General features: G+C 44.0%; 1 protein-coding gene across 5 annotated transcripts in view; it reads left to right on the top strand.

Moving 5' to 3' along the window:
• Nucleotides 1–299: 299 nt before the first annotated feature.
• Nucleotides 300–23,619, top strand: part of SPEN (spen family transcriptional repressor) — a 44,387-nt gene continuing 21,067 nt past the window's right edge. For 3 of the 5 annotated variants that reach the window (XM_075189748.1, XM_075189750.1, XM_075189751.1), the window contains exons 1-3: nucleotides 3,059–3,356; nucleotides 9,791–10,111; nucleotides 12,543–13,016. In XM_075189748.1, the coding sequence (XP_075045849.1) occupies nucleotides 3,274–3,356; nucleotides 9,791–10,111; nucleotides 12,543–13,016 (878 nt within the window). In that variant the 5' untranslated portion in view covers nucleotides 3,059–3,273. Of the gene's footprint in view, nucleotides 325–3,058; nucleotides 3,357–9,790; nucleotides 10,112–12,542; nucleotides 13,017–23,619 lie in introns of those variants that run through there. The other 2 variants (XM_075189749.1, XM_075189752.1) reach the window with 2 other exon arrangements.

Genomic DNA, 23,619 nt, shown 5'->3' on the forward strand with positions numbered 1-23,619 from the left:
TCTTCTAAATGTTAACTCATTTGCTGCCAGAGGGCAGATTCCAGCGGAGAATTAGCAATACAGAATATTTACATTTCATAAATCTACCCATCAATGTTCTGCAAAGCTCTATAGATCTGCTCGTTCTACGCAGAGTTCTTTATTTCAAAACCTTAAAGGGACAAGGTTCATTTTCACTTTGTATACATTTAAATATAGAGTCCTATAATTAATATTATTTATTATTTGGTAAATGTAAAATGTAGAAATATACTTTTTTTTTTTTTTGCAGAAAGCCGACATGGGGTTGTTGTAGTCAATCGGACCAAGCAGGCGGAAAATGAGGTACTGAGCTTTCAGAAACAGGTGCAAAATCTGGTCACCTTGAATTGTCAGATTTATTTGTTATTCAGTAGCTAATAACTCTTGTTCATCTTACATTCAGATCCCTGCGATATTATTACAGATAGGTGTCTGCTTGGCTAAATGTATAGTTTTGATTTATAAGGTTAATGTGCGGACCGAGAAGTGTATCAGATTGCCCATTACTGACGTACACTGATGCAAATCTGTATACAAAGCGGCTACTACATGACACCAGACACATTATAACGCTCTTTGAAATACACATTCACTGCGGCCAACAGCCAGGTCACTTTTAATAGTGTTACGATAAACTATACCTAACCATGAATAAAAAATGTTTCTTTTAGAACAGTATCACTGTAATATTACATTTAATTAGACTAATGCTAATTTTAGGTAATTGCCAAGACAGAAGCCCATTTCTGAATGATAAAAAATTCAGTTCACCATAATATCTGCTGTAGTCACCACGTTCTGTGTGTTGTGCCAACGATGTAATCAACACAAAATTATCATTTTTGCCTTTGTTATCTAACGTAATCCTGTCTGCATCATGATCTCCTGTCACGCATTACTGCAAAAATGAAAATAATGATAACAATGAGGCTGCCCATATTGTGCTGATGTTCAGTGACACTTGGTTTTATAATATATAATATGCAGATAGCAGTAAGTAAGGGCTGCAGTGTTTTTATCCCGGAAAACCCAAGAAAGATTTCCTCAATCTTGCACAGCTTGGAGCAGATATATAGTGTTTGGTAATATGTATTATTGTGATTCTGGTTATGATACTTGTGGGCATAAATGATTTGCTTTTGGTGAGTTTTGTTCAGATGCTTGGCCATAAGAAGTCTTTACAGCTCATCTTTCTGGGACAGCCAGAGTGGCTTTACCATTATTAATACTAACATTGGACAGAAAAGGATACAAATCTGTAATATTGCAATACCGACAAATCGACCTGGGAAAGATTTAGCTAAACGAGGTATCAGTGTCAGAAAGATATGGTTTACCCAGAGCCGTCTTAACAGCATTATACTCCCCAGAGCAAAGCAGTACACTGGGGCCCTAACTATACAACCACCCACAGGAATAAAAATAGAAATTATCAATAAAATTAAGCTTATATTTAATAAAATTTAGCTTATATTGGCAACAGCAAGATCACATGTACGGCTGATGCTGAGGTGATTATTCCAACTAAACGTTTTAAAAAAGAGGGATTGAAGGTTCTAATTAAATCTCCCCGAATAATATACTGAGAAGTTGGCAAGCCTAATGGGGCCCCTCTGCTCGTGGGGCCCCCAGGCAACTGTCCGGCGTGCCCATGTGTTAAGACCGCTTAGATTGTGCCTTTAATCCAAACTCGTCGGGTTAGTCAGAAGACTGTATAGGGGTTTATGTGGTGAATACAGCATTACTTGATGGCAGACACAAACATTTTACGCATTTATAAGGATTGCATGTAACCACTTTAATTTTAGATGAAAAATACATTTAATAACAAAGTAATGATTAAAGTTACTGTATTTGGGTGTATATTTTCTGGATTAATCATTTAGATAAAGGCAGATGCATTTTCTCAATGTCTATGGGGATGAGAAATGTCAATGTTTATATGTCATTGATGTATTTAATCATGGAGAATAAGAAGCACAGCAGAGAGGAGTCCTGGGCCTGCACCTTAGCGGGGCCCCAGAGGTCAGACTCTATCTTCCCATGAAGGGTCAGGCCGGGGGATCCTATTCCACTCGCTGGGAGCTCCCCTCCCCCTCAACTATGAGAACAAAAACAGCCCCCTGACAGGACCCTCAGCAGCCACTGTCACCACAGCCCAGCCTGCATTATCTATTCACACTGCATATCTGCTGTCCATCCATACACACTGGTCTATATAACAGAGGAAGAGAGAACACACAGCGCAAGCTTGCAGCAATGCACATAGCTACCTGACCTGTGTTTGTGTACATGTGTGTATGTATGTGTATGTGTGTATATATATATATATATATATATATACACAGCAAGGTTGCAGTAATGCACATAGTTCCATATCTATAATGTGTGTGTATATATATATATATATATATATATATATATATATATATATATATATATATTCTAGACAGGGAATTGTATGCATGGCTGCAACATGTGCGTGTACACACAGCAAGGTTGCAGCAATGCACATATAATAGTGACTGTTGTATAACCCCCTCTTGAACTACTTTTAAAATCACATATAATTCTATGTCACCTTATATAGCTGAATATACAGAGCAGGGTTGCAGCAATGCACATAGTCCCCTGTATATTAGTGAATGCATGTTTGCTATATGACCCCCCCGTGCACTAGTAGTGAAATCACACAGCATTGTATATCTCTCCCTGTCACCCACCTGCACAAATAGTCCACATTGCATAAATATCTATAGACTGTATATAGAGTAAAGCTGTAGTACAGCCCTCAGTCCCCTGTATAATGTGTCTGCCTGCTCCATATATCACCCACCCCCTCCTCTCAGCCCCCTCCTCTCAGCCCCCTCCTCTGTATTTTTCCCAGCTCACAGCCTCCCCCCAACTCTCACAGCCAAATGTCAATGCGCATGCGCAACGAAGGGAGCCAACCGATGGCATCTGCGCAGACTGGGAACTGAGCTCACCGCGCAGGCGCGTAGCGGCCACGCCCTCCTCCACCCCCTCAGCTCCCCATTCACCTCAGTGGCCGCCGCGCATGCGCAGAGCCGGTGTCGGCGCCGAGGGCTGGATGTGAGTGTGTGACCGGGACACGGCGGAGACCGAGAGACGGAGACGGAGACCGATACCGACAATCCGCTGTGTGTGTGACAGGAACCCCGCCCGCCAATGCTGGGCTCAGCGGCCCACCTCCCCCTCCCTCCGTCTGCATGAGCCGGGACACCGACCAGCATGGTCCGGGAAACCAGGCACCTGTGGGTGGGGAACCTGCCCGAGAACGTGCGGGATGACAAGATTATCGAGCATTTCAAACGGTGAGTGACGGATTATCACCTACCTGCCGGGGCCTGGATGTGGCCGGGGCCCGCGCTGCTGCCTCCCCGCCTGGGGGCCCCTGGGGCCACCCTATACAATAATACTGTGCCTGGGGGGCCCTGGGGCCACCTCTTATCATAATACTGTGCCTGGGGGGCCCTGGGGCCACCTCTTATCATAATACTGTATCTGGGGGCCTCTGGGGCCACCCCTTACCATAATACTATGCCTGTGGCCACCCCTTACCATAATACTGTGCCTGGGGGGAGACCCTTACCCCAATACTGTACCTGGGGCCACCCCTTACCCCAATACTGTGCCTGGGGCCACCCTGCACCCCAATACTGTACCTAGGACCACCCCTTACCCTAATACTGTACCTGAGACCCCCCATACTGTACCTGGGGCCACCTCTTACCCTAATACTGTGCCTGTGGGTGTCCCATACCCCAATACTGTGCCTGGGAGTGACCCTTACACCCCCATACTGTAACTGAGATACCCCATGCTGTGTTCGGGAATTTCTCATACCCTGCTGACATTCTCCCTAATACTGGGCATAAGACCCCTGTTCCCCCCCCCCCCCCCCCCAATACTGTTCCTGGGAAACCCCTCGCTATTCCACCCCCAAACTGTGCCTGTGACCCTTCATTCCCCCCCCCCCCCCCCCCAAATACTGTTTCAGGCTCAACTTCATTCACCCAATACTGTACCTCTCTGCCCCATGTTGTACTTGGGACTTTCCCATTTCCTCCCCCCAATACCGTGTTTGGGAACCCTCATTCCCCCCAATACTTTGCCTTGTATGGCTTTATTGCCAGTACTGTGCCTGGCACCCCCTCTCCCCATTGACTGCTATGGGCCCCTCATTCTCTCCCCATCCCAGCCTGCCTGGGGCCAGCCAACCATCCACCACTCTACCAGAGGCTGACAACCATTCCCTACACTGTTCCCTCACCAGCCATCCTTATACCCCTTCCCTCTATCTGTCCTGCTTGTATACATATATATGTATGCTGCTAGAGATCTGTGCATTGTGTGTGCTGCTGTATATATAAATCAGTGCTATCTGGATGTATAGGTCCTTGTGCTGAGTTATACAGACATATGTATGTAATGAGTGTGTTAGTTTATGCCATAAACCTGTACATGCCTATCTGTTTACATGTAGAATATAGGGCAGACCTACATGTCTGTTATTCCTGTATAGATACTGTCTACATATGTGCAAGGTTTAGTAATAATGTGGTATAAGTACTTGGCCGTCAGTGTAAGTTGATTATGTACATTCATTCTATACACTTTACTATGGCTGTATTGGAGGCATTGTTGTATTTATATGATAAATGTAGTATGTGACAGGTCTGATGTGTATATGTAGTACTAACGTGTAGGTCCACTAGGTAAACTTGGTTTGTGTTACACACGGTACTATGTATGTGTCTAGTAGTCCATGTATCTGTACATATTTTACGTGCAGGAGCTGGTATAAATGTGGTGCTCTTTGATGCAGACTAAACATTGCTGTGTGCAGTGATTATTTTTATATATATATATATATATAATGTGTCTGTATATAATATATATTACTACTCCTGTGCTTGGCTGATGGGACAGACGGTCGTATTGTTTGTGACTCTCCTCTCCGGCTGGTGAATTATTAAACATTTTACCCTTCCTCCCCCTTCCTTGATATCTGTGCTGGGGGAGGGTAGCTGTGGTATTTCAATGCAACCCATTCATAGTGGCTAATAGTCCCGGGCTTCGTGGGAATCTTAGGGTAGGATCAGACAGTACCCTCCTTGGTGGGGGCTATTAATAGGCACTTTTGTTACGGTTGCAGGAACATGCTGGGGGTTAACCCAGGGAGTCCCACACGCACTGATTTTATACAGGGGTTAATAGGAGTACGGCGGGATAATACCTTCTTTTAGTTCCCATGGAGCAAAATAAAATCTTCAGATGATTATACGGTGAGGGAGGGTTTCTGTCATGCAGAGAGGCTCTGATCTGTGCTAGTGTTGCTGGTCTCCTTGTATGGAGAATTCCCAGCTCTATTTATGAGTCTGCCTGCAGTGACCTCCCTGCTCCCACCCATAACATCCAGCCTGGGTTCTGCAGATCTGGAGTGGAGGATTCTCCTTAAAATGGCGCCTAACACCTTCCTGGCTAACTGAACCACTCCAGCAGAGCCCCCAGTGTCTGCCATCCAGGCACAAGTTGTGTACACACTCCCAAGCTGCCATTTTATCCACATCCCCTCGCTGCAGCTACTGTGTAACATTTGGGCATTTTTTTGGATGCCAGTAGGGCTCCTCTTGCCTTCAGCAAGGGTTGTTTGTGGAGCCCCAGATTAATCTGACATTTTGGACTCTGCAGGATTTAGCAAATAAAGCCTCTTGTGTTGCTAGGGTTTTCACAGCAACTGATAAGGGCTTTAAATATTGTACTGAAGTTACCAAGGAGATGTTGCTAAGAGATGTATTAGGAGAGGGATCCAAGCCATATATTCACTACCAGCATTTCTGATTTTAAAATAGTCCATCTGCTCTGCGTGTGAATTGTGCTTTGTGTACAGTCCTCAGAAGCCAGTTTACATGTTAATGTAGTATTGTGAGCTGGGCATGATAAACAGGGACTGTAACAGATCATCCCATGAGAGGAGTGACTACGATTTTGCAGACGTTTCTTTTTATGGTGCATTTTGAAACTGTCAGCAGCTTTTTCGTTTCATTTTACTTTAGGTTTATAGGCTCCTGGTTCCCACCCATCCCCCATCTTGAGAAACACACAAACACTTTTTACACCTAATTAGTCAGAGAACTTGGAGATCTTTGTGTGTGACATGGTCAGAACCTCCACAAAACCTCTTCTCTGCTGCCTTAGTGGAGTTTTAGTAATTATTCTTATTTTTAAAAGGTTAGGGTTTTCTTTTTCTTTCTTTAACTCAATTGTCTTTGAAAATGTGTAAACATGGGTTAGCCATTGTATAGGCTGGGTATTGCTTTTATTGTCCAATATCAGCAGTTATTGTCCCTTTTGTTGTGTAAATGCCCTGTTCTACTATATTTTACATTTGAATTGCTCTCTGATTGCTTCAGTGGTGTGTTTACTGTTATTTCCCACACTTTAAACACCCCTTGGAGCAGAGAAAACAATCCCATCCAGTGGCTGTGAGAATCCAACATTAGCGCTTCCAAAATCCACAGCTTCTTACTAGTAATTTGTAGGAGAAGGGCTGTGTATATGGACATGTTTTTTATATAATGTACACTGAACATGTTCGGCATTGTTTCCCTATGTATGTTATTGCATATGTGGGGAGTATTAGAACGATGCTTTGTGGAATATCCGTGTGATTTATTCCAATTAATGTGTCTGCATCATTTATGTAGAATATTCCTTTACGTTGTGTCCTAATACAGATGGAACTTTCTGAGCCTATTACTGTTATTGTACAATTATCCAGCTGGCCTCACATGCTCTTAGTCCTTGCACAGTGGTGGTGGAAGAGGCGTCTCATACGTTGCTGTTGTGTAATTGTTTATAAACCTCCTTCTGACACATTCCTTGTGGTAACCCGTCCTCTCCTATCTCTGAGTAAGTTCCGCTTGGGACATTAACCTGTTATGTTTGATATTATAATATAAATGCCTAAGCCACAAAGCTCTATTACACACGTGGCAACTTCTACTAATTCCACTATTTCTTCAACTACTCTCTGACGTGATTGCACCTTCCTGGAATACTTAGTGCTCAGGGCTTCTGTTCATGATCAGATTTGTGTGGGTGAGATTATCTAGGCAAATAGTCACATTATAAAAGTGTGTGTTTGTTGTATAATGTCAGTGACTCACTGTAGTGTTTCTCAGTTTTTTGTTTTTGTTTTCTACTTAAGGACATTTATTGTTGCTGGTTATTTTGTTTTCTTACACCGTTGTTGTAAAACAGTGAGTTTTGTGTTTATATTCCAATTACTAAACCATGTGACACATGGAAACATTAAATACCGCTGGCAGCATAGTCAGTGATTATACATATAGGAGATATTCTGGCTCATCTACAAGTCATCACTGGTGGATATTTTTTTTACCTTTTTTAAACTGTTCGGATTCTGCAGAAAAAATGATTCAGTCCTTACAGGTAGCAAGAAAGATGGAACATTTTGTAAAATGTGTGTCCCAAATGTGTCCTTTGCAGCCGTGTTATGGCAGAATAAGATTGAAGGGGCAGCAGATGACAATGTGGGGGCTGTGACATTTCCTCTAGCCGGTCTGGAGCTGCTGTTAATGTTTCTAGCAGAACAGTCTCAAAATAACGTCCTTCTGTTCTCCATTGTGGCACTTCCTTACTGTATCGTTTCAAAACAGGGACTTTGTACTGCCTGATTTTTATCATTTAGTCTTCGTTATTATTGGTCCGATCTAATCCAGCGCTGGCTGCTAGTTCCTTATGTGCAATTTGAGAAACTGGGAGCAATCTCCTAATGAAAGCTAGATACAAAGTCTTTTGTAAAAGGGATCTCCCAGCTTCTGGGGCTACCTTGCGCTTCAGCTTAATCACAGCTAGGATTTGTGAATGGTAAATGTGCTTGTGAGTTAAGAAGCATTTTGTTTCATCCTGTTTATTAGTAGTTTAATTTGTCTTCCTTCAATAGTGTTTGCATTGTCTGATATCAAGGCGATACTGACCCTACTCAGAGCAACCATCTGCCTTGTTTGTCATGGCTGGTGGGCACTAAGGAAACACAACCAGCAAATCACAGGGCTGAAATATGCACATCCTATTAAATTAATTCTAGGTAAATAATATATATATAATTTTATTTATTATGCCCAACATTGAATTGAGTTTTAGTATTACCTTTTGATCAAATAGAAGCCATCTAACACTAGTGATCTCCGTTCTATATTTCTGCATAGTGAATCAGTGCGATGTTGTTGGATAGCTGCACTTTCACCATTTTTCAGCCCGATACTTCTGAGTGCAAATATTTCAGTAAGAATTATCTGTCCTGGTTTAGCCAAATAACAATGAATATTTCCTGATACACTATGTTGGATACTGCTGGGGTGTGTGATGGTTTTGGTGAAGGCCGGGTGCCTCTGTCCTTAGTGGTGATTCTTCTACACTCCTCTGTTTTGCAATTCTTCCCCCACTCCATACATGAACAGGAAAGGCCCGTCCGCCTGTGTGCAGGGGGGCTAATGACAAAGCCCCCTGTGTGATGTAGATGAATTTGGGCAGTTGGTAATATTGCGGTTAGACGACTAGCGAGTCAGATTTTTCTTTCCCCTTTGTTTTGTGGAGAGAATTAAGCATGGCCTGAAATAACTTCCAGATGTGTGTGAGGCACACAGCGATGTACACGATCCGCCCTATCTGCGGTTGCATGAATATTAAACAGTAGTTCCCAAAGCGCTCACTAAAATCTTCTCTGTAATCACGTAATATCTCCCCCAACCAGTTCTCAGTAGACTTGATACCTGGCCCTTAACTTTCTGTAACCGAGTGTTCTACAAGTATATAAAATGAAATATATATGATACTACATACAACTAGTGTCTGATCATGCCATAGGTATCACAGCTCGTACTTTTAGTCCTGTAAAACTGCAGCCTTGTTCTAGTGATACATCTTTGGGTTCCCGTTTACTGATGTGGGGGACAGATAAATAAACATTATTGGTGTTGCAGATTCGTGACGTGGATATGGTGTTTTGCACATTTGTTCTTTGAAGGAAGGTTTTGTTTTTTTTTTGTTTTTTTTTATAAAATGTTATATTTTTCAGCCTTAAAAACCCTTTCTGAAAGATGTAACAAGTTTGGGCATGGAACACCCCGGGTGTGGTGGTTTCCCTACGTACACAAGGTGTTTTATATGCCAGGTGTTCGGACAGAATAGTAAAAGTTTCCAAGTCTTAGTCAACCTTTGGGCTGAAATGTTCCCATTTTCAGAGAGGTTACTGCCTGAACGGGTTTAGACTTGTCTTAAGAAAGTTCCACTGAACAAGTTGAATTTGTTAGGGTGACTTTATATAATTTGGGATTATTAGTTCAGCAGTTTCACTGTTCTGTTCCCTTCTGGCTATTGCAGGTTAAAAGAAAAATCCTTATTCTTGTGACCAGGGTAATGCTGTTCTGTGCAGTATATAAGAGAATAATTCAGCTGTTGGTTACTTTTAGCAAATTCAAGTTTAGTAGAGGAGTGGACAGAAATCTGCAACTGGGGGTCCTAAAACAGATTATTTAATAGACAAGGAAAATGTAGAGGATACTCTTAACCTTGTTTAATCCTCGAAAGAGCTGTTTTTGTTTAGAAAGACACATTACACGCCTCCAAAATAACAAAATGAAAGTGTGACATGAATACCATGTGATCTTTGGAAATCTAATTATTTTTGTATTTCTTTCCCCTTTTTCTCTTACTCTAGATATGGACGCGTTGAGAGTGTCAAAATTTTACCTAAAAGGGGATCTGATGGTGGCGTGGCAGCGTTCGTGGATTTTGTGGATATTAAAAGTGCACAGAAGGCGCATAATGCTGTCAACAAAATGGGGGACCGAGACCTTCGGACGGATTATAACGAACCTGGCACCATTCCGGGCGCTGCCCGTGTTTTGGATGAGACAGTTTCCATAACCTCTCGTAGTAGAGAGGTTTCTGGGTTCAGAGGAGGTGGTGGTGGGCCTACTTATGGTCCTCCACAAACACTTCATACACGGGAAGGACGTTATGAGCGGAGACTTGATGGGTAAGTTGTAAGGTTTCTCTAGGCAGGTATTTTGTATTTTATATGGTGAGAAAAAAAACAAAACTCTCTTAGGTTCCCCCCGATGGATTTAACATTTTGGGAAATCTATATGCTTCCTCTTGGGTTTGGAAACAAGTGATTCCTGTGGCTGGGATCTTGTTGATCCGTAAAGGAGTCTTCCTGTAGCTGGCTGGATGTATGTCCTGATTTTCTGTAAACGGAAGTATGGTATTTCTTCACATGGATTGTCCTCTATGGGCTAGTACTGCGGTCCTTGTGGATGTATCCTTGGAATTACATGGTACCGCTGGGGCGTTATGTACAGGTAATTAATGGCTGGTGGAATTGGCTTTGGACATGGATTGTTAACCACAATGGGACATATCTGATAATCTCTGGATTGTGTATTTATCACAGTGGAAATGGCTTCTGAAGACTGAAGATTGTGTATCTTGGATCTGCACAGATTGCTTCCGCTGGGAATTCTTCTATTACAGGGCGATCTAAAACTGCTTTATTTGGAATGTAATATGGTGTATGAAATGCTTCCTAAACAATGGACTAAGGGATGATCAAAGCAAGGATGGTGTTTAATATAAAAAAGGCACATTGAAATGTATTTATTAAAAAGAAAGAAAACACATGATATATTAATGGGTGACTTATGGATATAACAAGTGTCTGGATGTCTATACAATAACCATGTGAATTAAAGGTTTACCCCAACTGTAAGGATGGTGGTTTTGCAGAAAACAGCAGCTGCTACAGGACACAATTTTTGTTCCAAAACCCACAGTGGATGACGCTGAGCCAAGTTTGGGGGTTGCAGAGAGGTGTAAATGGTTTTACTTCCCATAGGATGATGTTCCTCAGTGGATTGCTCCCTTTTTTTTGAAATTTTTTTTGCTTTGGTTTCCTAAGAATATATATTTTTTTCTTGGTTCATCAAAAGTGTCATTTGAAACCCTTTGTCCTCATTGAGAAGGTGGATGTACCCTAAAAAAGGGACCAAATTGGGGAAGTTATGTTCTCAAATCACTCCCTAGATTTAATTGGGATTGTAGGTCGTGTTTCCTCACTCGGAAAAGGTTGGTATGTGCTGCCCTGTATATATTCCGCCCTTCTCCTAACCCAAAGTCCTCCTGTATTTCTACTAACCCCTATAGAATGTAGCACTAATAGATACAGCAAGAGCTTTGTCAGAACTTAGTCTCCTGAGCCTTACTCGCTTCCTCTTCTGTTACTCTTCTGTTACTCTCTTTATACCAGTTGTATTGATGTGTCTGTCATATCTGTGTCACTAAGCATCCTCCCGTCTCTCTTCATTTCTGCTTTCCTAATACTTAACAGTGAGAACCTGTCTTCCTGTTCGTTTGCCTCTGTGTTGTCGCCAATGCAGTGTTGCTGAAGACATTCTAAATATGAAGTGTTATTTCTGTTGTAGTGTAAATGGATGTTCTTAGTACTGGGGCTTAATGTCAGCACTGGGGCATTCTAGACTCCACATTGACCTACCGGGCCGGGTGGCGTAACATAGGCTGCACAGACCAAGATAATGGTTGAACAGCCGTCTCTTCTTCCTACATAACTATGAATGATTTTCTCCTGCCAATAGAAGAACCACAATGAACCACCAGAAGAGACTAAAGGGAGATAAACAGCCGTTGTTTGGGTAGTCTTAGCACAAATTACCAGGCAGTACTGTGTGCCCACTGACCCATCTTACCATCACCGCTACCATATTGTATTCCGAGGAAGCATCAGACCTGAGACTCCTAACCCAATGTATACTTAGTACACAACACTTTCTATGGATCGCTGTTTGGACAATACTTGTGTTAGATTACAGGTTTTTCCACACAATATCAGCAGAGAAGTGATGATTAATATGCGTAGTGTCAGTAGTGTTATGCTTCTTAATGTAAGAACATGTAGTCTTCCATCTTGTCAAGCCCAGTAGATGGTTCCTTTGTCTAGTTCTGTGTTGGACAGCGAAGGTCAGAACTGAACAACTATCAGTGTTTGGAGGAGAAACACCTCCATAAAAACATAATTTTCGGTTAATTTCTGTTTTGCTTATTGAGGATGTTGAGCTAGAAGAAAAGGAATTGGTGGCAGCAACAGACCAAACAAATCCTCCATTCATACCTCGCCCCAAGCTCACGCTTTACTGGGGGGTTGTGGTCAATTACCATAGACATTAATTGTGAAGTCTTGTAGTGTCCTCACCACCGAATCTCAACTAAAGCAACAATTTAAGTAATAAAACCCATAGGCCATGAAATTCTCAGCACAAGCATACACACGCATGCACTGTTTTACCTAGCGTAGTAGATAATGTTACCTATACATGTGAATGACTGCATGAAATGCTCTCTTAGATTCTATTATACATCAGGAGACTGAACGGTTTCTCCCTCTCTTACCACAGGACTTCTGAAACACGGGAGCGAACATATGAACACAGTGCCTATGGACACCATGAACGTGGGACTGGAGGGTTCGAAAGGACACGACACTATGACCAGGATTACTATAGAGACCCACGTGACCGGACCTTACAACATGGAATATACTATAGTTCTCGCCGCAGTCCAAGCCGCTTTGATGCTCATGATCCGCGCTATGAGTCTAGGACCCGGGAGCAGTTTACATTGCCCAGTGTTGTACACAGGGATATCTACAGAAATGACATTACCAGGGAGGTACGAGGGAGGCGTCCTGAACGGAACTACCAGCACAGCAGGAGTCGCTCGCCCCATTCATCCCAGTCTAGGAACCAGTCTCCGCAGAGGCTGGCCAGCCAGGCGTCACGGCCCGCTAGGTCACCCAGCGGCAGCGGCTCCAGGAGTAGATCATCTAGTAGTGACTCTCTCAGCAGCAGCAGTAGTACAAGTAGTGACAGGTAGGTCCCACAGCCGCTGCGCTCGGATGGAAGATGCTGGATGAGTGGCGTTATCACGTTCTGGCAGCATTTGATTGATTTGATGGTCTCTCTGGTGCACAAGTGTATTTTACCCTATCAGTAAGAAGTGGTTATATATACAGAGGAGTGTATAGTGAGGAAACATCTCTGCTGCTTTTAAAGGTTTCCTTGCTGCTCATCTGCCACAGAACAGATCAAATGGGCATTATATACAAAAGAGCTGTAACAGTGTTTCATATTTATGTATAGTTTTAAGTATTGGCATTATTTTAAATCTTTTTGTTATACAGGTATATTTGTTTCACATGCAGCCTGCTATTTACACACTGTTACATGCACATGACTACACAGTGTCCCACGCTCTCTCAATTTGATCTGTTCAGTGTATAGAGCACTATTGTCAATGACTGGTTTATCTGTAAATGCTACTGAGGCACGAGGTACAGCTTGACCCTATTGGGTTGGGGGATTATTGTCCGTTATGTGTACTATAGAGATCAATGAGAAGCTGGGCTCACAGATCCTTATTACCTGCTGAGCTTCCAGCACACACAGATGTGACTAGTTGTAATGTGCTGGATCTGTGTGTTCCCGGATCTTTGTGTGTAACTGACATATACCAGTTGGATTAGGTTGTTCCTTTGTTTTCCTTGCTGTTGAGTATTTTCATGGCTTCCAGCGACCTTTGCAAGTTGTTGTCATTGTCTGTTGTCTACTATCATGGTGCAAAATAAGAGTTTAAGGTGTATGTACTAGGAAATACCTGTATGCTCGGACATGATCTAGGATGTAGCCACTTAGAGTGGTAAATAATTATACAGATTAGTCCCCCATAGACTCTGCTGCCCCCGTCTTATAATGACCGTTTATGTCCCTGTTTGTCTGCAGCTCAGATCACCCAACTAATGTTTTACGTTTCTTAAGGGAGCTGGAATTTTATTTCTCACATTTCTTGGTATAATAGGTGTAATTTGTCTGTTTAATTGTTAATGGGAGAATGAATACAGGAATCTGTTGTTTCTGGTCACTATGCATCATGTCCAGCACAGTAATTACTGAGAATATATTTGGGTGAGGGGTCCCAGCTGATCACAGAACAATCTCCGCAGGGAGCTGGCTGTATTATTCTGCTGCTGGCTACTAAATCATTACTATAGATTTCTCCTCCTTCCGTGTTATTCTCCTTTATATGAGCTCCATACATGCATCTGAATGCGGCACAGTGTTATATTTAGTTGTATGAAGCCATAGCATTGCAGGAAGCGGGAGGCTGGCCTTTGTAGTGTGTCCTCTGTGCGTGGGAATGAGCCGTGAGCATTGGTCAGATACATCTGTACTGCTGGAGGATGAGGCTCCTTGTTTGTATGTCTGCAGCCAGTCTGGGCTGGAATAATCCAGTTTCATTTGGCCGATTGCCACCTCCCAGGCCGAGCACACTGCACTTCCTCATACTGGCAGCCCAGAGCGGGGGGGAGGGGCGCTCTGATTAATGCAAAGTGTGAACTGCCTTCCAATTAACCCGGATATGTTACACAGAGCTGAGAGAGATTGTGCTCAGTCATTTGCAGCTCTACATCCCCCATCCCCCTCCCCCCTCCTCTATTCGTTCCTGCTCTGTGTACACATTCTGCCCTTATAAGCACTCCTGTATATTGTTTATATGCATGTGTAGGTTTTATTCCCTCCACGCTGATCGCCACCTTAAATGAAAGCTATTGTATTATTTTGCAGATTGATTTCTCTTGTGATTAGTAGTTTGTATAGATGAGTTTGTTGCTTGAAGAAATGAATGTCTGCGGGTGATCCAGTCATACCGTCCTATTAGATGTATAGCATCTAACTAAGGGATTTCTCGTGATCCTAATCTGAGTACGGTGTTACTGGTCTTCCCAGTGATTGTCAAGGTGAGTACACACTACAGACCAATATCATTTCATTTGATATTATACCAGGATATAAACAATGGAGCGATGTGGTTTCTGCAGTGTGTACACACTCGGCACCAGCAGTGTAGTCTCCATAGAGGCTGCAGAATCAGCATCTTTTCAGAATCAGCTGCTGATCAGATTTTTTTTTTTTCTTTTTAGTAGTTTATAAAATCATTAAAGGTATCCGATCGGGAGAAATATTCTGTAGTGTGTACCCAGCTTAGGACACAGAGGTTATCCATACTCAGAAGACTCCTGGGGAATTCTCAGTACCCAGTAACTGCTCAGCAATTCGGTTTAATTTGTAACAGCTATGTGGTCCTTTTAGTACCGCACATGGGCTGATGGAACAGAGGATGGCCAGCCAGATCGGACCATATCCAACTGGTCAGCTTTTGGGCTAAGCTATGTGGTCCTTTTAGTACCGCACATGGGCTGATGGAACCAGAGGATGGCCAGCCAGATCGGACCATATCCAGCTGGTCAGCTTTTGGGCTAAGCTATGTGGTCCTTTTAGTACCGCACATGGGCTGATGGAACCAGAGGATGGCCAGCCAGATCGGACCATATCCAACTGGTCAGCTTTTGGGCTAAGCTATGTGGTCCTTTTAGTACCGCACATGGGCTGATGGAACCAGAGGATGGCCAGCCAGATCGGACCATATCCAACTGGTCAGCTTTTGGGCTAAGCTATGTGGTCCTTTTAGTACCGCACATGGGCTGATGGAACCAGAGGATGGCCAGCCAGATGGGACCATATCCAACTGGTCAGCTTTTGGGCTAAGCTATGTGGTCCTTTTAGTACCGCACATGGGCTGATGGAACCAGAGGATGGCCAGCCAGATCGGACCATATCCAACTGGTCAGCTTTTGGGCTAAGCTATGTGGTCCTTTTAGTACCGCACATGGGCTGATGGAACCAGAGGATGGCCAGCCAGATCGGACCATATCCAACTGGTCAGCTTTTGGGCTAAGCTATGTGGTCCTTTTAGTACCGCACATGGGCTGATGGAACCAGAGGATGGCCAGCCAGATCGGACCATATCCAACTGGTCAGCTTTTGGGCTAAGCTATGTGGTCCTTTTAGTACCGCACATGGGCTGATGGAACCAGAGGATGGCCAGCCAGATGGGACCATATCCAACTGGTCAGCTTTTGGGCTAAGCTATGTAGTCCTTTTAGTACCGCACATGGGCTGATGGAACAGAGGATGGCCAGCCAGATCGGACCATATCCAACTGGTCAGCTTTTGGGCTAAGCTATGTGGTCCTTTTAGTACCGCACATGGGCTGATGGAACCAGAGGATGGCCAGCCAGATCGGACCATATCCAACTGGTCAGCTTTTGGGCTAAGCTATGTGGTCCTTTTAGTACCGCACATGGGCTGATGGAACAGAGGATGGCCAGCCAGATCGGACCATATCCAACTGGTCAGCTTTTGGGCTAAGCTATGTAGTCCTTTTAGTACCGCACATGGGCTGATGGAACCAGAGGATGGCCAGCCAGATCGGACCATATCCAGCTGGTCAGCTTTTGGGCTAAGCTATGTGGTCCTTTTAGTACCGCACATGGGCTGATGGAACCAGAGGGTGGCCAGCCAGATCGGACCATATCCAACTGGTCAGCTTTTGGGCTAAGCTATGTGGTCCTTTTAGTACCGCACATGGGCTGATGGAACAGAGGATGGCCAGCCAGATCGGACCATATCCAGCTGGTCAGCTTTTGGGCTAAGCTATGTGGTCCTTTTAGTACCGCACATGGGCTGATGGAACCAGAGGATGGCCAGCCAGATGGGACCATATCCAACTGGTCAGCTTTTGGGCTAAGCTATGTGGTCCTTTTAGTACCGCACATGGGCTGATGGAACCAGAGGATGGCCAGCCAGATCGGACCATATCCAACTGGTCAGCTTTTGGGCTAAGCTATGTGGTCCTTTTAGTACCGCACATGGGCTGATGGAACCAGAGGATGGCCAGCCAGATCGGACCATATCCAACTGGTCAGCTTTTGGGCTAAGCTATGTGGTCCTTTTAGTACCGCACATGGGCTGATGGAACCAGAGGATGGCCAGCCAGATCGGACCATATCCAACTGGTCAGCTTTTGGGCTAAGCTATGTGGTCCTTTTAGTACCGCACATGGGCTGATGGAACCAGAGAATGGCCAGCCAGATGGGACCATATCCAACTGGTCAGCTTTTGGGCTAAGCTATGTAGTCCTTTTAGTACCGCACATGGGCTGATGGAACAGAGGATGGCCAGCCAGATCGGACCATATCCAACTGGTCAGCTTTTGGGCTAAGCTATGTGGTCCTTTTAGTACCGCACATGGGCTGATGGAACCAGAGGATGGCCAGCCAGATCGGACCATATCCAACTGGTCAGCTTTTGGGCTAAGCTATGTGGTCCTTTTAGTACCGCACATGGGCTGATGGAACAGAGGATGGCCAGCCAGATCGGACCATATCCAACTGGTCAGCTTTTGGGCTAAGCTATGTAGTCCTTTTAGTACCGCACATGGGCTGATGGAACCAGAGGATGGCCAGCCAGATCGGACCATATCCAGCTGGTCAGCTTTTGGGCTAAGCTATGTGGTCCTTTTAGTACCGCACATGGGCTGATGGAACCAGAGGGTGGCCAGCCAGATCGGACCATATCCAACTGGTCAGCTTTTGGGCTAAGCTATGTGGTCCTTTTAGTACCGCACATGGGCTGATGGAACAGAGGATGGCCAGCCAGATCGGACCATATCCAGCTGGTCAGCTTTTGGGCTAAGCTATGTGGTCCTTTTAGTACCGCACATGGGCTGATGGAACCAGAGGATGGCCAGCCAGATCGGACCATATCCAACTGGTCAGCTTTTGGGCTAAGCTATGTAGTCCTTTTAGTACCGCACATGGGCTGATGGAACCAGAGGATGGCCAGCCAGATCGGACCATATCCAGCTGGTCAGCTTTTGGGCTAAGCTATGTGGTCCTTTTAGTACCGCACATGGGCTGATGGAACAGAGGATGGCCAGCCAGATCGGACCATATCCAACTGGTCAGCTTTTGGGCTAAGCTATGTAGTCCTTTTAGTACCGCACATGGGCTGATGGAACCAGAGGATGGCCAGCCAGATCGGACCATATCCAGCTGGTCAGCTTTTGGGCTAAGCTATGTGGTCCTTTTAGTACCGCACATGGGCTGATGGAACCAGAGGATGGCCAGCCAGATCGGACCATATCCAACTGGTCAGCTTTTGGGCTAAGCTATGTGGTCCTTTTAGTACCGCACATGGGCTGATGGAACCAGAGGATGGCCAGCCAGATCGGACCATATCCAACTGGTCAGCTTTTGGGCTAAGCTATGTGGTCCTTTTAGTACCGCACATGGGCTGATGGAACAGAGGATGGCCAGCCAGATCGGACCATATCCAGCTGGTCAGCTTTTGGGCTAAGCTATGTGGTCCTTTTAGTACCGCACATGGGCTGATGGAACCAGAGGGTGGCCAGCCAGATCGGACCATATCAAACTGGTCAGCTTTTGGGCTAAGCTATGTGGTCCTTTTAGTACCGCACATGGGCTGATGGAACAGAGGATGGCCAGCCAGATCGGACCATATCCAGCTGGTCAGCTTTTGGGCCAAGCTACCATATCGTTTCTGGCCTCATTGCTGCCTCCCAGGGTGGTCAGAAGGGGACTATATCCGATGCATGGTTCCCCATGCCCGATACCTGGGTTTCTGTAGGGTCATTATCGCGCAGCTTGAGGCTTCACCTGCTACAATATTTGGCCAATTGCCTGATGTCTGTTGTGATATCACAGGCTGCTGCGACCTGTTTTAGATGGTGGCTAGGGCAGACCTGGCCAACCTGTGGCTCTCTAGCTGTTGTGACACTACAAGCCCCAGCCAATAGCTAACAAGGTGTGCTGGGACTTGTAGTCTCTCAATCCCTGGAGAGCCAAAGGTTGGTCAGGCCTGAGTTATGTTTACAGTGAACCCATCACCTTTATACAGTGGAAGCAGCCATTTTATTGGCTGAGCTTATATTCCCTAGAATGCAGCCTATGGAGCATATGCAATTAGGATTCGTGGCCGCACGGTTCCCGGTACCGCGGATTTCTGTGCGCAGAAATCTGCAATGTTGTGGTACCGCAATGGCACTTTATAAGCACAGCCGCTAATCCTAATTGAATATGCCCCTATATACTGACAAGGAAGTCACCTCATGTTAGACGGAGTATTGGTTCACACATATGGCTGCTTTCACTGCTCACTGAACTGGTTCATTTCAGCGTCTGGTCTCACCCAGGAACAGGTAAAGATCAGTGACAGGATCCAGAATCACTGTTAATGTATCCTGACATTTCATTTTCCCAACAAGGTGCATTTTTGTATTGGTTCCTTTAAGGGCTTGTTCTCACATGTGCTGGGAGGGTTTTAGTGATGTGGTTTCACCAATACATACTCACAGTGACAAGTCATGCTAATATTCTAGAACGCCAATGATAGGACCCAGCCCGGTGACCTCTGAGGAAGCCTCGTGGTGGGGAGCAGAGTACCAAGGCAGTAAAATCACTTGTATTTTTAATGCACAAGGCACTATATAATGTATAAATAGCAGAGGCTGTCAGAACCTGTTGGTGCGTTCTCTTTATTGTACCCTACCCAGGTGGAACCCTGTGACTGTGAATGTCTATTGACGTTGTACATTCCAATGCAGGTTACACAATCTCCAGGTGAACTCTGTGGTCTCTCATTGTAGTCTCTGTGTGCTGATCACTGGCTATTATATGTAAATGTGTGAGCTGGGACCACCACCTTCCATTCTCCCTCACTGGTCAGGCTGGTTTACCCTGGATCCTTCTGACTGTGGGTGATGTTTAGGGTACATGAACTTTAGTCCCCTATAAATCGACTGCTTCCTTTTAAAGGGAGATGATGCGCTATCTACAAGGCAGGTCTCCTAGTCTATATACAGTTGTTGTGATATAACCTGTGATGTGTTTCTGACTATCATATTCTTATTCTATATGATTGGGAACGTACTAATCTCAGCACCTATAAATGTAACTCCTATATTTTGGAAACCTTCTGGGTCCCCTAAAGTGACATTAGTGTGTTTTTAGTTCTTTTTAAAATGTATTTAAGCCCAATCGGTGGTCAGGTTCCCTCTCTCCGGCGCTGTGGAGCACTGCAGCTTCTTAGTAATCAACAACAATAATAATAATAAAATCATATTCACAAACTTAACAAACAGCATTTTGAAATTTTGTGTTTTAAATCAGAAAATATTTAGTTTTATGTCCTCATGAATTTGTCATACCATTGTAACTGTAATTTTATTTTTCCAAACAATAATATTGTTTATCAAAAGTATGGTAGACAAAAAAAAAAGACTTGTTATAAACATTTGTTTAAGATGCCCTTAATATGGTAACAAAATGTTTGTGCCTAGTGAGAGCCATTTAACAGATATATAAATAACCTATAGTTAGTTCTCAGCAGATTTTTAAAACCTATTTTAAACGTTAAGATTGTGCTGGGAGATGACAAGGATACAAAATATCACAAGCTGGAATTATAGCGAATTATGTTTAATATAAATGTAGGGCTGACACAGAATAGTAAATTCTCTGTTTTAGTGAACATCTATACACAAAAAGTAAAGTAGACATAAACAATCCTTTAAAATCAGTGATAATGATTTTTTTTTTTTAAATAGTGTTGTACATTGATATAAAAACTGGTGGAAAGGAAAGTACTTTCTATACCAACCATCATCATCATCATTTATTTATATAGCGCCACCAATTCCGCAGCACTGTACAGAGAACCCATTCACAACAGTCCCTGCCCCATTGGAGCTTACAGTCTAAATTTCCTAATATAGACACACACTCACACACAGAGAGACAGGGAGACAGACAAAGAGGGAGAGACTAGGGTTAATTTTGATAGCAGCCAATTAACCTACCAGTATGTTTTTGGAGTGTGGGAGGAAACCGGAGCACCCGGAGGAAACCCACACAAACACATGGAGAACATACAAACTCCTCACAGATAAGGCCATGGTCGGGAATTGAACTCATGACCCCAGTGCTGGGAGGCAGAAGTGCTAACCACTAGGCCACCGTGCTGCCCTATCGGATACAATCAGACACTGTTAATTGTGCACAGCAACACCAACTTTTTCCTTTTTTTTTTTTAACACCAATTCTCATGAGACCTCCAATTTTGTGGCGGGAGAAACCTCCTTCAGCTATGAGTGTGCGTCTGTCTCCCCTGCCTCCTCGTGCCTTTCTGCCCCATTGCAGGCTCCAGTAGATGGGTGATGGGTATCCTGACATACTGGGCCTATGGGAGACCCCTTTGTGCCTGTTCCCCCTTTGGATATCGTGACATTTGGGAGTATGTCCCTGCATATTGTCCCCAGTCTCTGCTTTTTACCTCCCACATCCTGAGTGCTGGGTTATGCTGCTAGAATAGAAATCTGCAGAATGAGCAACAGACCAGCAGTCTGTCAGCACCGTGACCTGTTTAGCTGCCGTACCCCTCAATGTCTCTGTGGTCAGCGAATTCTGTGCTTGCAACCAATGAAAATGTTTTTGAGATGACCAAATGATAGTCAGCCAAATGATATCCAATCAGATGTTGAGGGGGGGGGGGGGTCTAGTCCCTAAATCATGTTTGCAAAATGTTTTCTCATCTTTCTGCTGTTATGGTTGTTACACTTCTTTATATTTCTGAGAGTTAAAGTATTAAGTCACTTAAAAATAAAAAACAAACACACTCTAATGTGTATGCTCAGTGGGTGGCTGCACAATGGCTGCTACAATCCAACATCTCTGGTGAATGTGCAGCCTTCCCCAAGCTGGTGGCCGATCACCCTCTCGTACCCGTTCATGTGAATCATTCTCAGGTGGGAAGGTCATTGACACCCTCTTGGTCTGCTTGAGCATATGACTGTTGTAGGCAATGTAGACCCGCTGGGTCCAACAAATGGTTCCTGCCAGGTTTGCTTTGGCTTTTATTTAAATACATTAGTTTCCACCCCAAACTCAGTTTCCATCATTGCAACAATGTAGAAAAGTAACGTTTTGTAATCTTATGCATCATATTAAATAGGGAGCTGAGGTTTTCCATCTCCGTCTGTATTATTGGTAGAAGCCACACTACTCTTCATGTATCTTAATGCTTTTCTTTTAATGACAGACTTTCAGATATAGCTGCCCCCCCCCCTTCCCTATTTCCCCCACAGTTATTCTGCTCCAGATGTGTGGATAGCTGGTGGTCTCCGATGCAGCTTCCTGTACATGTGGCACATCAGGATTACAACTGGTAACCTATAGGTCATGGGCAGTGTTTCTCCTTCCCCAGATAATGAGTAATGTGATGGGAACATTCTTATGTAGATCTACTTATGCTGTGTCTTCATGAACTGACTGCAGTCCCACATAATGAGAAGGAAATCTTCACCCTACTGCTGGAGAACAAACTTATTATATATCAGTTTTGCTGCATGTTATGATGTGCAGTTGCTGTCAGTTCTTGGGACAAGGTTTCTGCCGTGTTGCTCCCAGAAAGTTCAACAGTACTGGCAGTGATTGACTATAGGGATGTAGTATCTCGCCCCTGAAATTTAAATTTGCCATCTTTATACACTCCAACTCAATCGCTGTTTTGTTTTGCTGTGTAAACATGGAGTTTGTGTCTAGACTCCAGGAACAGCCAACCTAGATCTTAGCATTCACTTTGTTTGACCTTCAAATATTTCTGGTCAGTTTATCCAATTATCTGAAAAGTCTTCTTACCCCCTGCAGCTGACGGCACTTATCACCTGAAATCTACTTCCAGAAGCCAGTTTGATTCTTACATTGAATAAGGAATCTGGACTCTGCCTTCTCCTGTATGACATCTTTCAGAACTATTATTATGCAGCTCTTTAGAACTGTTTGTGATTCTAAAGCTTAATGATCCTGTCTGTTAGCAGGTCACAACTGTATATTATGTATCCAGGATATGCTTAAACATAAAGGGTAACTCGCACAGAAGGTTTAACCAATGTTGTGTTCTATTTCTATTGCCCTCATTCATTCCTATAATCCCATTCATTTAATCTAGAAACTTCCTGAAATGAATGGCCTATAGAAATGAATGTGCCATTGACATAAATAGAGCTGCACAGCACTGGTAATTGTTTTCTCACATCAATAGAGATTAAATTAATCTCTCTTCATGTGTGACCAAGGTAGATCCAGCCAATCATGTCGCAGCTAGTGTGGAAATGGCTTGTAATTGGCTGATCAGCTCAGGAGAGTACCAGTCACTATCATTCTGCGGCAGGGAGCAATTTATTCTGGATTACAGGAAGATCCTCTCTTGGTTTACAGTTTGGATTAGATGTCCTTATTACAAAATATAGGACATTTCCCATTGGAGAAATGAAATAATTAAATCTGTTAGCTTTTCCCTTCAGATTACAAATTCAGGACAATTCCCTCTTTGAATTAAGATACAAGAATTTACCTGGTTTATGGAGGTGCCCCACTTGGACCAGGCTATGTTACCCTGCGCTCATCGTTGCCCTGTTTTAGAGGGACCAGCCCGGGCCGCATAACGCTGGTAATGGAATTTAGGGGAGGGGGGCTAATTTCATAGGGCTTCTACACTA

This window comes from Mixophyes fleayi, chromosome 11 (assembly GCF_038048845.1).
Source record: "Mixophyes fleayi isolate aMixFle1 chromosome 11, aMixFle1.hap1, whole genome shotgun sequence".
Lineage (NCBI taxonomy): Eukaryota > Metazoa > Chordata > Amphibia > Anura > Limnodynastidae > Mixophyes > Mixophyes fleayi.